The sequence below is a fragment of the Gadus morhua genome, chromosome 8 (genome assembly GCF_902167405.1).
Source record: "Gadus morhua chromosome 8, gadMor3.0, whole genome shotgun sequence".
Taxonomy (NCBI): Eukaryota; Metazoa; Chordata; class Actinopteri; order Gadiformes; family Gadidae; genus Gadus; species Gadus morhua.
This window is the reverse complement of record NC_044055.1, coordinates 11280180-11291964: the sequence shown is the minus strand read 5'-3', so window position 1 is coordinate 11291964 and position 11785 is coordinate 11280180. Positions and strand designations below refer to the sequence as shown.

The 11785-nt window shown below is 46.1% G+C and overlaps 1 protein-coding gene across 2 annotated transcripts; it reads left to right on the top strand.

Annotated features, from left to right (window-relative positions):
* Nucleotides 1-574: 574 nt before the first annotated feature.
* Nucleotides 575-11632, top strand: twsg1a (twisted gastrulation BMP signaling modulator 1a). Of its 2 annotated transcripts, none has more exons than XM_030364994.1 (5): nt 575-1146; nt 2016-2198; nt 8586-8685; nt 10421-10681; nt 11134-11632. In XM_030364994.1, the coding sequence occupies exons 2-5, from the start codon at nt 2064-2066 to the stop codon at nt 11313-11315; spliced, it is 678 nt and encodes a 225-aa protein (XP_030220854.1). In that variant the 5' UTR covers nt 575-1146; nt 2016-2063; the 3' UTR covers nt 11316-11632. The 2 variants fall into 2 exon arrangements, with proteins under 2 accessions (XP_030220854.1, XP_030220853.1); XM_030364993.1 differs by having other exon boundaries at nt 580-1133.
* The last annotated feature ends 153 nt before the right edge of the window (nt 11633-11785 follow it).

Here is an 11785-nt window from a genome sequence, read left to right as displayed (position 1 = left end):
GTTTGACTCATTTTATTATTATTATCATTGACCTATTTTATTTAATAAGGCACACCAAGGTGGATAGTTATTTCATTTACCTTAAAGTAGTACTGATTTCAGGCAGAAGATGTCGCTGTGCAGTCGGAACATAAGAGTCAAATTCTTGCACCCGTTGGAAGCTGATGAAATGAATGAACTTGCATGGTACGCTTGATTTGATGTCAACCGCCCTAGGTAGAACAGACCATTTAAATAAGAGGCCTTTAATTAAATACACCCTGTTTGCATTATCGAGAATTGCAGGGATTATGTCTGCATAATTATCCATAATTAAAAGTGTAGCCTTTACAAATATAGCAATTGTAATTCTTAAACTTTGAAGTGAAGGAAGATTTGACCTTTGCCTATTTATAAATGTGCATTTGTTTTTGGCGTCAAATAAGTTTAGGATGGGGGAGGCAGTAATGAGGGTTAAAAAGCAAAACAAAAACACTTGAGCGCGCCTCTCAGCAGGGAACTGTGTTCATCTTCACAGCTTCCGAGTCCGCCTTTCACACCTAATAGGGTGCTACCGGCCCCCCATTCATGGGACCCTTTATACGACTGGCGTCAAGGGATTGCTAATTGGAGGTTTACATTTCCAAAAGAAGAAATTTGCGTGTGAAAAGCGAATCATCGTAGCCAGTTGTTTTTTTTAAACCATTGGTCAATCCCCCTTCCAAAGAAAAGTCTACCTACATTGGGCGATGGACTAGAAGTGAGAAGCAGGGTAACATTTATACGGAGACGTTTACGCGGTGGAAGGAACAGCCTCTCAGTGGTGCTGGTATTTATGGTGTCAGAGTGGAAATCTTTCATCTTCCACTATCGCAATTCACTATTTATCTCGAAGCGAGACGTGTCTGGGTCGGTGTTGGAAGCAGCGCCAGTGTCCGTCTCGTACATAGTTGTTGGAAGTGAAAATGGACCGTTCGCCTTTAAGGCGCCCGACTGCCTGTTGCTTTGTGCTGCGGAGAGACTGACGCCCTCTGGACAGTGGACACTGCAGCGGCATCACTCCATACTGGAAAGTGGAGAAGTTCAAAGGGGGGTAAAGGAGAGATCGTTTCCCGAGGATTTTTTTTTCCCAAGCCCATCATCGCTTTGTTGTGGTAAGTGTTTAATGTACGTTGTGTTTTTTTTTGCATATCTGATCGCGAGACTGTCGTGCGTGCGAGAGAAGTCCGATAAGAGCCCAGTTTGGAAGAAGTAGTCCTGAGAGGGAGAGTCCACCAACTGCATCTCCTGGTCGGGGAGCTAATGTTGCTCACATGGTTTCTCTCCGTGATGTTAAGCAATGTGCAACAAGTGGGCGAGCGTGATGGGTGCAGATCGCTCTGTGTTTACCAAGATTTTTATGATCAGTGTTAGAGTTTTTAACTTCTTTAGTCCATGTGCGAACAAAAACAAACAGGTAAAGGTAAATATACCGTGCGGTGAAAGCAAGACGACCACACTAAAAACGGTTGCCTTTTAAAAATAATAATTGGTTCGTGATTAAATTAAACTAAATTAAATTAAACTACTCATATTAATAACAACAAGCAAAAGACGGGAAAGGCAATTATATAGCAAAATGAGAACGCAACGTATATTGCATGACAAGCTCTGCCTCGAAAAGATGCTGCAGATAACTTCAGGAAGAATGCAACTTCCTACAGCTAGGACGGGACTGGGAAACGCATGACTGCATGAGCGCTTGTCGGCTATTTACAACATTTCCATCAACTCGGATGATGTTAACCTATGTGTCATGCCCCCCCCCCCCCCCTCCCCCGTGTGTGCATGTATCAACCTCTCTACGTCAGACAATGTATCATTCAGCGAAGATTTACTCAACAAACCCGTGTCCGGAATTCCACTGATGACGGATTTTGTTTATTTAAATCCAAACGCCGAAACAGCCCTCTGACCTTCACACCACCACCACCTCAACCACCACCACCTCAACCGCAGTCTTTGCTTCATCTCTCTCCCTCTACCCCTCCCTTCAGGTGTCTGTGCACCAGAAGCCCCTGTGCTGTGTCCCAGTAGCCTTGGAGATGAGGCCCAGCACGCAGCTCCTGCTGCCGGCCTCGCTGGCAGTGCTTCTGTGTCTCCTGGCCTCCCTGCCCGCCCCGGCCAGCGGCTGCAACAAGGCCCTGTGTGCCAGCGACGTCAGCAAGTGCTTGATCCAGGTGAGGGTCTTGAGTGAGTGTGTGTGTGTGTGTGTGTGTGTGTGTGTGTGTGTGTGTGTGTGTGTGTTGGTGGGTGGTAGAACACAGTGGTCGTATTTTTATATGTTGTTGTGGTTGTGTATGTAGGATCTAGTATAATGTAGTGTTATTGGCTTTGTGTTAGCAATCGTTGGGTTGTGTTGAGTGCCGGATTAGCACAACAATCATGTCATACACAAACGCACGCACATGCTCATGCACACGCACGCATATAGCCTACACATACACAAGAGTGTGGTTTAAAAGTTAAAAAAAAAATCAGAACCTTGGTTTCCATTCATGGTGTAAATTCTGTCTACAGAACCGAGTACAGCTGCCCATAAATGATAAATGTTGGTGCACTTTCATTTTCAGGTTATGTGTCAATTCCCTGACAAACAACACATTAACAAATTATAATGCATAACTTCAACTTATAATGATGAGTAAACCAATCAAAACGGATACCGTTGTCATTTCTTTGGTATACCAGGCAGGGCTTGACTTTTCCTGCAAATGAGCAGTGATGCAATTTCACAGCAGTAGTATTTAAAGCTATACTTAGCACTACTCAATCCCTCCTTTCCATTGACATGAGAGGCATGGGTGGGATTTTTTGAACAGCATTTCCTTCATTACATCACTGAGCAGTACTGTGTGTTGAAGAGAGCGGGGGTCACTTTCTCTTTCAGCTCTCAGTTTTCTACTCTGGTAGTATTTAACTTGGCCAAACCGGCACTCTCCGTTATCATACTTCCTTCCTCCTGCCAGCGTTATTTGTAGGTCTTGGGACACTCGGTCAATCATCTGATGCTCATGGTTTCATCTCTCGAAGTAGTATATCTTTAATTTCTCCAGGGTTAAGATTGCAATAGACACTACAATTCCTAAATCAGCCAATAAGATGATTTAGATGACAACATAGTTTTGACATTAAGATGATTAAAACGTCAAACTGATTTAGACTTAAACAGCAGGGACACGAGCTGGAGCCTGAGAGTGAGTCCTGCTCCTGTCAGAACCACCATGCCTGGTCTCTTTATACAAATCAGGAACCAAACTCTTTTTGGTTTTCACATTAATCCGTGGGTCGTATTCTTATCAGTAAAATCCTGACCTTCTCCAGGAGCGTCGTCTATAATGTACTAATCCAACATGTCTAGGCTCCTGTGTTTTCCTCTACTGTGTTGTTTTCAGCGTGAAGGACACGATCGAAGTGAATCGGCAGCTCAACAGTAGTCAGTAGAGGGAGGGGGAGTCCAGGAGCAATGAGGCCCGAGTCCAAGTTTGAGGCGCTCTAGACATGGGAACGTTTAATTCTCAATTATTGTTATTTTTGGTTGAAGAATGCAGATGCTTTCTTTTGATAAGAAGGAAAGATATTTTGCTCAGTGTTTCATTCTTTTTACCGATTGCTGCTTGTGTGTGTGTGTGTGTGTGTGTGTGTGTGTGTGTGTGTGTGTGTGTGTGTGTGTGTGTGTGTGTGTGTGTGTGTGTGTGTGTGTGTGTGTGTGTGTGTGTGTGTATAAAAGCTGTAAGCTGTAAAGTCTTAAGTCCACGTGAATATACCATAACATAGGCTAATGAAACAGAAGTTTTGCTGTGGCAAAAAGTGAGTTTTCATAAACGAAGACGCACAGTCCTCCCCGGGTTTACCAACACGTAGCCATTCTCTGTGGCCGTTTGCTGCAAGAAGTCACTGATTGGTGGAACATGTGCCGTGTTATGCTTTGTTTCCGACAGGCAGAGCTAGGACTTATCTGAAGGCAGGGGGGGGGAAATCGAAACACTGAATTTTCCCCAACCACTGGTCAGCAGTGCATTTTTTTAAATGATTTCGCAACATCTTTATCACAAGGTTATATTGCTTTTTCGGATCATCGTGATTCTGGAAGGAACTGCAGAACTGTCAATTCGGTCAATTCGGCTCCAGGGGCCAGGGGCGAGACGGCCTCCTGCTGTTTTACTGCGGTAGAAAAATGCTGTAGGAAAATGGCATCACTGGTTCAAGCTGAGGCTTATTACAGTGCTGGCATCTACGTCTGCATCCCGTCAACTTCACCTCCAATTTCTGTGTGTCTGTCTGTAGGTGGGTTTGTGTGTTTGTGAGATTATGCAGTGTTTGTCTTTGACCTTGTATTAGCTTAGCTGACAGGCCTCGTTCATTATGTACCCTCAGTGTCCATTTAGGCCTGACGCGCTCTCTCCCTACTGGCTCTCGGCGATGTTATGATAGCTGAATTTGGATGTGGTCTCTAAATAAACTGGCTCCTCCAAATGTAGAGTTATTTATACATCTAGGGGGGGTTTAGGGAAGAGCTTCATTTGACCGGGAGAGCTCTATTTTTGGTCAGATAAACGTTTGAAATATGGTGCAATTTCCCCGGAATAGTAAACTTTTTTATTTTTTAAAGGGGCATTGGAATCTCACAAAACAGATTGCATGTATGCTTCAGTTTTCTGTCCTTATTTAATCTTTGCTGACTTTCGGTTGACTTTGAGGCTCCGGCCTTTTCAAATGGCTACACTCAAATGATTTATTAATGCAATAAAGCCTTCATTCTTCATACTCATGGAACAAACCAGCCGGTCCCCCATTTGTGTTTGTGTGTGTGTGTGTGTGTGTGTGTGTGTGTGTGTGTGTGTGTGTGTGTGTGTGTGTGTGTATTTTCTTGCTCCTTATTTCTCGATGGCCCTGTGCCAAGAGCCTGACCTCAGCGGCACCGGCTCGTTAGCTGTCAGAGAGGGGAGAGGCTCCGTCGCCGGGGCCCCGTGGCCCCCTGGCCCCGTGGCCGTCGCTGGGCGCTGCCGGTGATTAGTAGGACGCGTTATCCCCGGGGCCCCGCTGCATGCGCTCGGCTGCCACCTTAACTCATTTGTCTGGATTCCCCAAATCCCCGGGGTGGGGGCTGTGGAGGGAGGGAGGGAGGAGGAGGGGGGGCAGGATAGGGTCATAGCGAGGTGTGTGTGTGTGTGTGTGTGTGTGTGTGTGTGTGTGTGTGTGTGTGTGTGTGTGTGTGTGTGTGTGTGTGTGTGTGTGTTGGGGAAGTTGTTAAAGTCCTGCTGGTCGGTTTGTGTGTGTGTGTGTGTGTGTGAGACAAAGCAGTAAGCTTTGTGGACTTGCTTTAGTGGTTGGGCTGTCAGGCTAGCCTCCAGCCCAGACGGTTTTGTCCAGGCCTCTTAAGCTGGGTGGGGCCGCACTTTCCAAGTTACACACCACCACCACCACCACCAGAGCTCTTCGGGGCAAGGCAGCACACGTCTCACTCTCCAGACCCCCCCCCCCCCCCCCCCCACCCACAGACACAGACACAGACACAGACACAGACACAGACACAGACACACAAACACACAAACACACACACACACACACCCCTGGCGTATGCATGCAGCAATGACTGATTGCTGTGATTTCCATTTCGGAGAGCCCCCACTTGTTGAGTGTGAGAGTGCTGAGCCTCTGGTGGTTCTCAGTGAAACCTCATCCATCTCTGTTCACTGCCGAGGAGGGAACGGCTGCCGGAGGTGTTTGCACTACGATGCTCATTTGGCCTCACAAGTCGCCCTGTTTAGGGGGGCAGTTTGGAGACCTGGATGTGGTCGGGGATTAGTTAGTATATTTATGACTATAATTACACTTCCGTGACCCATAAAGCATATTCAAAATTGATGTGGGTATAATGTAGTCCTCTGTTTCACCCCCTTGGTACTTGGGTCCCCCCCCCCCCCCTCCCTTCTCAGGCAACTGCAGTGAGATTTTCGAAAGGTGTAATTTTCCACCTTGAGGCGGTCGTAACGGCCGCTCATCGGATTACCTCTTAACCACGGGCCGGCGGCGCAGAGAGGGCGAGGCTGGGGGTTTAGGGGAACTGCGTGTGGGGTTGTTTGCAGTCGCCTCTGAGTCACGGGCCCTGGTCTTTTATCATGCCCCAGACACTGTTTATGTTTAGGAGAGGCTTTGGGAGAACGAAAGAGGAGAGGTGAGGCAGAGTAGAGCAAAGACAATGTTGGAAACAAAACATTCCGAACAAGGCAGGCAGTGGAGGGATTCAAAAATGTGTGGGAAGCGGCCGTGTTCTCCCTGGTCGCCAGGTGTTTTCACCCTCCACCTTCTCCCCTACCCCTCCCTCTCTCACTCTCCTTCCAGCTCCTTCTCTCGCTTACTCTCGCTCTTGTTGTAGTGACCTTGACTTTGTGGAATGTGCTGTGTGTGTGTGTGTGTGTGTGTGTGTGTGTGTGTGTGTGTGTGTGTGTGTGTGTGTGTGTGTGTGTGTGTGTGTGTGTGTGTGTGTGTGTGTGTGTGTGTGTGTGTGTGTGTGTGTGTGTGTGTGTGTGTGTGTGTGCCCATGAATGCGCGTGTGTGTGTGTGTGTGTGTGTGTGTGTGCCCATGAATGCGCGTGTGTGTGTGTGTGCGCACATGTGTGAGAGGGAATTAGCAACTCCGCACAGCAGGCCCTTCCACTCTCTTTGCCCCCAACAAAGGGAGACCTGGATTCTGTTTGGTAAAGGAATGTCTGTTTTCTCCTTTGATTCCCCGCTGGCAGTCCTCTTTGATATTCACCCTAGCTGCGTCTCCAGGAAGGCTCTTTTGTTCAAGATATGGTGTAGTTAAAGCTGAGCGAAAAAGCTATTCCATTAAGAATCATGGAATAGCCAGGTTGGGAAACAGGAAACTGTTGAAGATGTGTCATGCTCTTGTTTCGTCCACACTTGGTTGCTGTAAATAAACGTTGTATGTCGGCGGTATCTCTTGTTTACGGCTGGGCTGTAAGGGGTTGCATCAAGCGTGGCTCTTTCAGACATCAAACGCCTGAAGCGGCGGTCCAGTAGTGCCAGACACTCAGCCTCTGGGGCCCACTCAAACCTGCATAAATAAAAAGGAATAAACAAAGGTTTGATTGCAAAATGAACTCGTATCAAATTTGAGTGGTGTCTTCATCGGTGGTGTGTTTTGTTGACGGGGAATTAACTGCCGAATTATCTCTTCCAATGAAATTTCACTCATACCGTAGTATTGTATGTGTGCAAAGACTGTCATGTCCACCTACCTCATGTTTATAAGGTTACCTGTTAATCATCCAATATATATTCATCCTTGTTCATGCACCATTGCAACAAACCTCATTGTACTTTTTTAATATATGATCTCTATATTTATATATTCATACAAAGTAGCAGTTAAAGTTAGTCTTTTAGCTTTGTTTTAGCAAGTTTAGCTGTAGGTCTATTTTCTGAGTTCCTGGAGAGCCAGGAGGAACGTGGAAGCGTTTGGTTAGGTGTAGTCTACACACACTTGTCCAATAAAGCTGATGACGTGATGAAGTCATGAAAGGTTGCAATGGAAAAAGTAATGATGCCCTAGTGCCCTTCCTCTGCACCTTTCTACCCTGGAGGTTGTAACACGAGAAAAAGCCACCCAAAAATAATTGTGGGTGATTCTTAACAGGGTCAGGTTCCGACCTACCGAAAACATCTCAATACAGCACCGGTACTGTCCTATTCAGAGACAATTCTCTTCGACACCGTTTCACAACAGTTTTATACACTAATCTTATTTTTGTTAATGGAGATATTCATAGATACCCTTTATGCCATTTCATATGTCTGAAAAGTGCTAGTGTCAGGAATTTTGACAACTGCCCTGGAAGCCATAACATGTTATTGGCCCCTGGCTGTTGACGTACTAATGGCATGTTTCCTGTGATCCTGTGCTGACTCCTGCTATTACCTGCAGCAGAAAAATATTTCCATACAAGTCTATCGTCTTTGTTCTGTTATTAAAAGCCAAACAGGTGCTTTTGTTTTCACAATGTGTTCCAATAGTTTGTATAGTGTAAATTATGTGTCCAAATGCCACAAACGTTCCCATTCACATACATCCTGCTTTATGTTTATCTTATAAATTGCCTTATTTGTTTCATGCTTAAACACCAAAAATGCAACGCGCCGCACACACACGGGCACAAACACACAAATCAGTTTTGCAAATAATGTTGAACCAATCCCGCTGCTTAATCCGTATCCCCGTTCCATAACGTCACTTGAAATGTCCGAAACCACTCCAACTAACCCCAGCTGCTCCTTGTTTTCATACGGCAATTCTTTGTATGACAGAACCGTTGACCTTTACAGCTCTACGAACACACAAGTGGAAAAAGCACCCCGTGTCCTCATGTGGCAAGCTCCTTAAGATGTTGTTTTTATTACATATGTTATGGGGCAATGGCTGACGTGGGTTCTCGTGTGTGTGTGTGTGTGTGTGTGTGTGTGTGTGTGTGTGTGTGTGTGTGTGTGTGTGTGTGTGTGTGTGTGTGTGTGTGTGTGTGTGTGTGTGTGTGTGTGTGTGTGTGTGTGTGTGTGTGATGCAGGAGTTGTGCCAATGCCGTCCCACCGATGGAAACTGCTCCTGCTGCAAAGAATGCATGCTGTGTCTGGGTACCCTATGGGAGGAGTGCTGTGACTGCGTTGGTGAGTATCCCTCCTCATGTCTTAACCCTGTTATCCCCTTCACCTAATAATACAGGTATTACCGTCATTTCGATCAGGGCGATGCCATAGCTGGCCGAAGTAATGCCGGTGGATAACTAAATATTATTGGGTTGATTGTCTCGTATAATATAACCTATCATATCACAAAAATACGTTTTGGGACTTTATAGAAATTATAATGAGATGTTGAAAGACACTCTTCCGATTGCGGGATCTCGTGTGGTTTTGATTTTAAACAACTAGGCTGAGCAGGTAGAATGTTAGTGCATTGCTGTTGAACTCTTTGGTTGTGAATTGGACTAAACCGGGAACATTTCACTTCTGTAATGGTCTGCTAGACCTCTGCCCTATATAATAATGTAATGGTAATATTGGAGTAGTATTCCAGAGTTGTCTATTATCACTTGTTCAATATTATTTGAAAAGTGGCCTCTAGTCATGTATAAAACCTTAGCTCTTATTGAAAATAAATTCCTCAAGAGTAGGAAAAGGATGGGAAAGCCATAGTAAGGAGTCTTGTTTCTTTGTTGCCGTGTAGTGAACCCAAACTGCTTTCCAGATTCTCTGGAGGCCATGTTAATTATCATGTTATTAGGGCACAGGAAATTGAAAAAGGTTAGTCCCTACTCCGTAGCTCCTACCCAAACAGTCAGGAAGTCCCTCAGAGACTCGGGTAGATCAAAAGAAGCGGAGCCCAGAAAAGTAAGGTCAACCCCTTTCCCCGTGAACTTTGACCTCATGCTCTCTGCCTGTGCGCGCAGTTGGGGGTGTATAAACAAGCCAGTGAACAAAACACCAGCCGTTTTGTGGAGCAGAAAAGCATTATAATAATTACTCCGTTGTGTCTCCATCTGAACCGGCCCTCCCGGCCCACGGGGCCTTCAGATCGCCTCTGATTGGCAGATATTATGGTGCATGTTGACAAGCGGGGCTTAGATCAGATTCTTTCATGTGGCCGGCATCAAATAAAAGCACATGACACTGTTAGCGCGCAGCTCACTGCTGGCGTACAGATGTTTTCTTCCCGAAGAGTTTTCCTATTGGACGGACCTTTTCCTCTGTTAACACAGCTGAAGACAACCCTCGGCTGCGGGCGAGTCGATCTTTCTCATTTATGAGATTGTTTTTCGCGGTGCGAGCTTCATGTCCATTTTAAGTAATTTTCCGTTCTAAACATGTGGTCTTGGGCCAAGCGCTCGGCTTTTGAAGTGCGTGTCTGTGAGTGGTTCTACCTAACAGGGGCAGAAGAGCCGAGGGGGAGAGCACGGTTTGTGTTTTGAGAGGAGAGGGAGGACAGCAGGGAGGGGATGGAGGGAGGATTTCGTGTATGCTTCATCTAAAACAGCTGTTTGGGCTTTTGCTTTTTCACCGCTGATGAGTAATCCTATTCCTGCGTCCGTCTTGGTTCCCCGTTGAATGATTCACCCATAAGCTCACATTCACTTTGACTCATTCAAAAAGGGTTAGGAAAGTCATATATGTGAGTGTGGGGTGTTTGCCAAGTGATTTGCTACTGGGCTTAAAAGTGAAATGTAGTCTGCAAAAGACACTAAGCAGGGACACAGGGGGTAAACCAACGGTTTAAGTTCATGATTTTTTTTCTTTCGAGAAGCAAAATGCTATAAAACACTCAAACTTCAGTCTCCACCATTTCGATGTTAAATGTCATTTCCTTCCGCGTGTTCACGTGGTGCCGTCTTGTCCCCGTCCCCAGGCATGTGTAACCCCAAGAACTACAGCGACTCCCCGGCCACGTCCAAGAGCACCGTGGAGGAGCTCCACCGGCCCATCCCCTCGCTGTTCCGCGCGCTGACAGAGGGCGAGGCGCCCATCAACATGATGGTGGTGTCCTTCCCAGTGGCGGAGGAGCTGTCCCACCACGAGAACCTGGTGTCCTTCTTGGAGACGCTGGAAGACCAGCACCAGAACGTCTCGCTCCCCGGCAACAGCATTCACGCCAGCTACGACACACAAGGTAATTCAGGGCCAAACAGACAAACAAACACGGCAGTTAAAAAAAAAGACGGCACAGCTTAAAAGACAACTTGTCTTTTTCCTTCCTTTCTTTTTTTTTTACACGATTTTAATCAATTTACTTTCCACTTTTAACTGAAAGTTGGAAACCGTGGTGCGGTGGTGTTGGTTGGTTTTTATTTTCCTCTGGAGCTGTGTTGGCTCCTGCGACCCCATGCTTATTAGCTATAAAAAGACACACTCATGAACATGAGCACTTCCCGCAGAGCTCATTATGGGCACCGAAAACCATGTGGTAGCCCCTCGCTCGCTACGCGCGATATAAAAGTAAGAACGATGTGGCGTCGGTTTATCGTCGCATAAACCCCTACACATTCCCGCAAGCTGTAGTCATGTCATGGCCTAGACGTGTGTGTGACTCATGTGTCCCCATCTGTGTGTCTCCCGTCGCAGACAACATGTGCACCGTGGTGTACTTCGACGACTGCGTGTCCATCCGCCAGTGTAAACTCTACTGCGAGTCCATGGGAGGATCCAAGTACCGGTGGTTCCACAACGCGTGCTGCCAGTGCATCGGACCCGAGTGTGTGGACTACGGCAGCAAGGCTGTGAAGTGCATGAACTGTTTGTTCTGAAGCGGGGGTGCATGGGATGTGGGGTACCTGATGTATGTACCTATGCATGTGGACTGAAGGCATAGAAGAAAAAAAAAAGCTATGACCGGTGTGTGTTAACGATTTAAAATATCCTTGTAAAATATCCCCTCCTTCCCCAATTTGCTCTTCCTTATGTTTTGTATCTCGCCGTTACGTTTCACTGTATATTTTTAGATCTGTTTTTTTCTTTTCTTTTTTTTTTTTTTACTAGAGGTGTATATGAATAATGTATTTTTACAACAACGATCCGCTAAATGTCCTATGGGATGCCAAATAAAACAAGATTTGGTGACTGACGTGTGGATGTATTTACTGTGTTTGATTTGAAAGGGTTTTGTCTTTCTCCTGCGTCACCCTTCTCTCATTCTAGTCCTAGTTAAGCACTATGCTGGCCAGGAAACGCATCATTTCCTGGGGAAACAAAGTTGTTATTATACCATTCTCGTCCA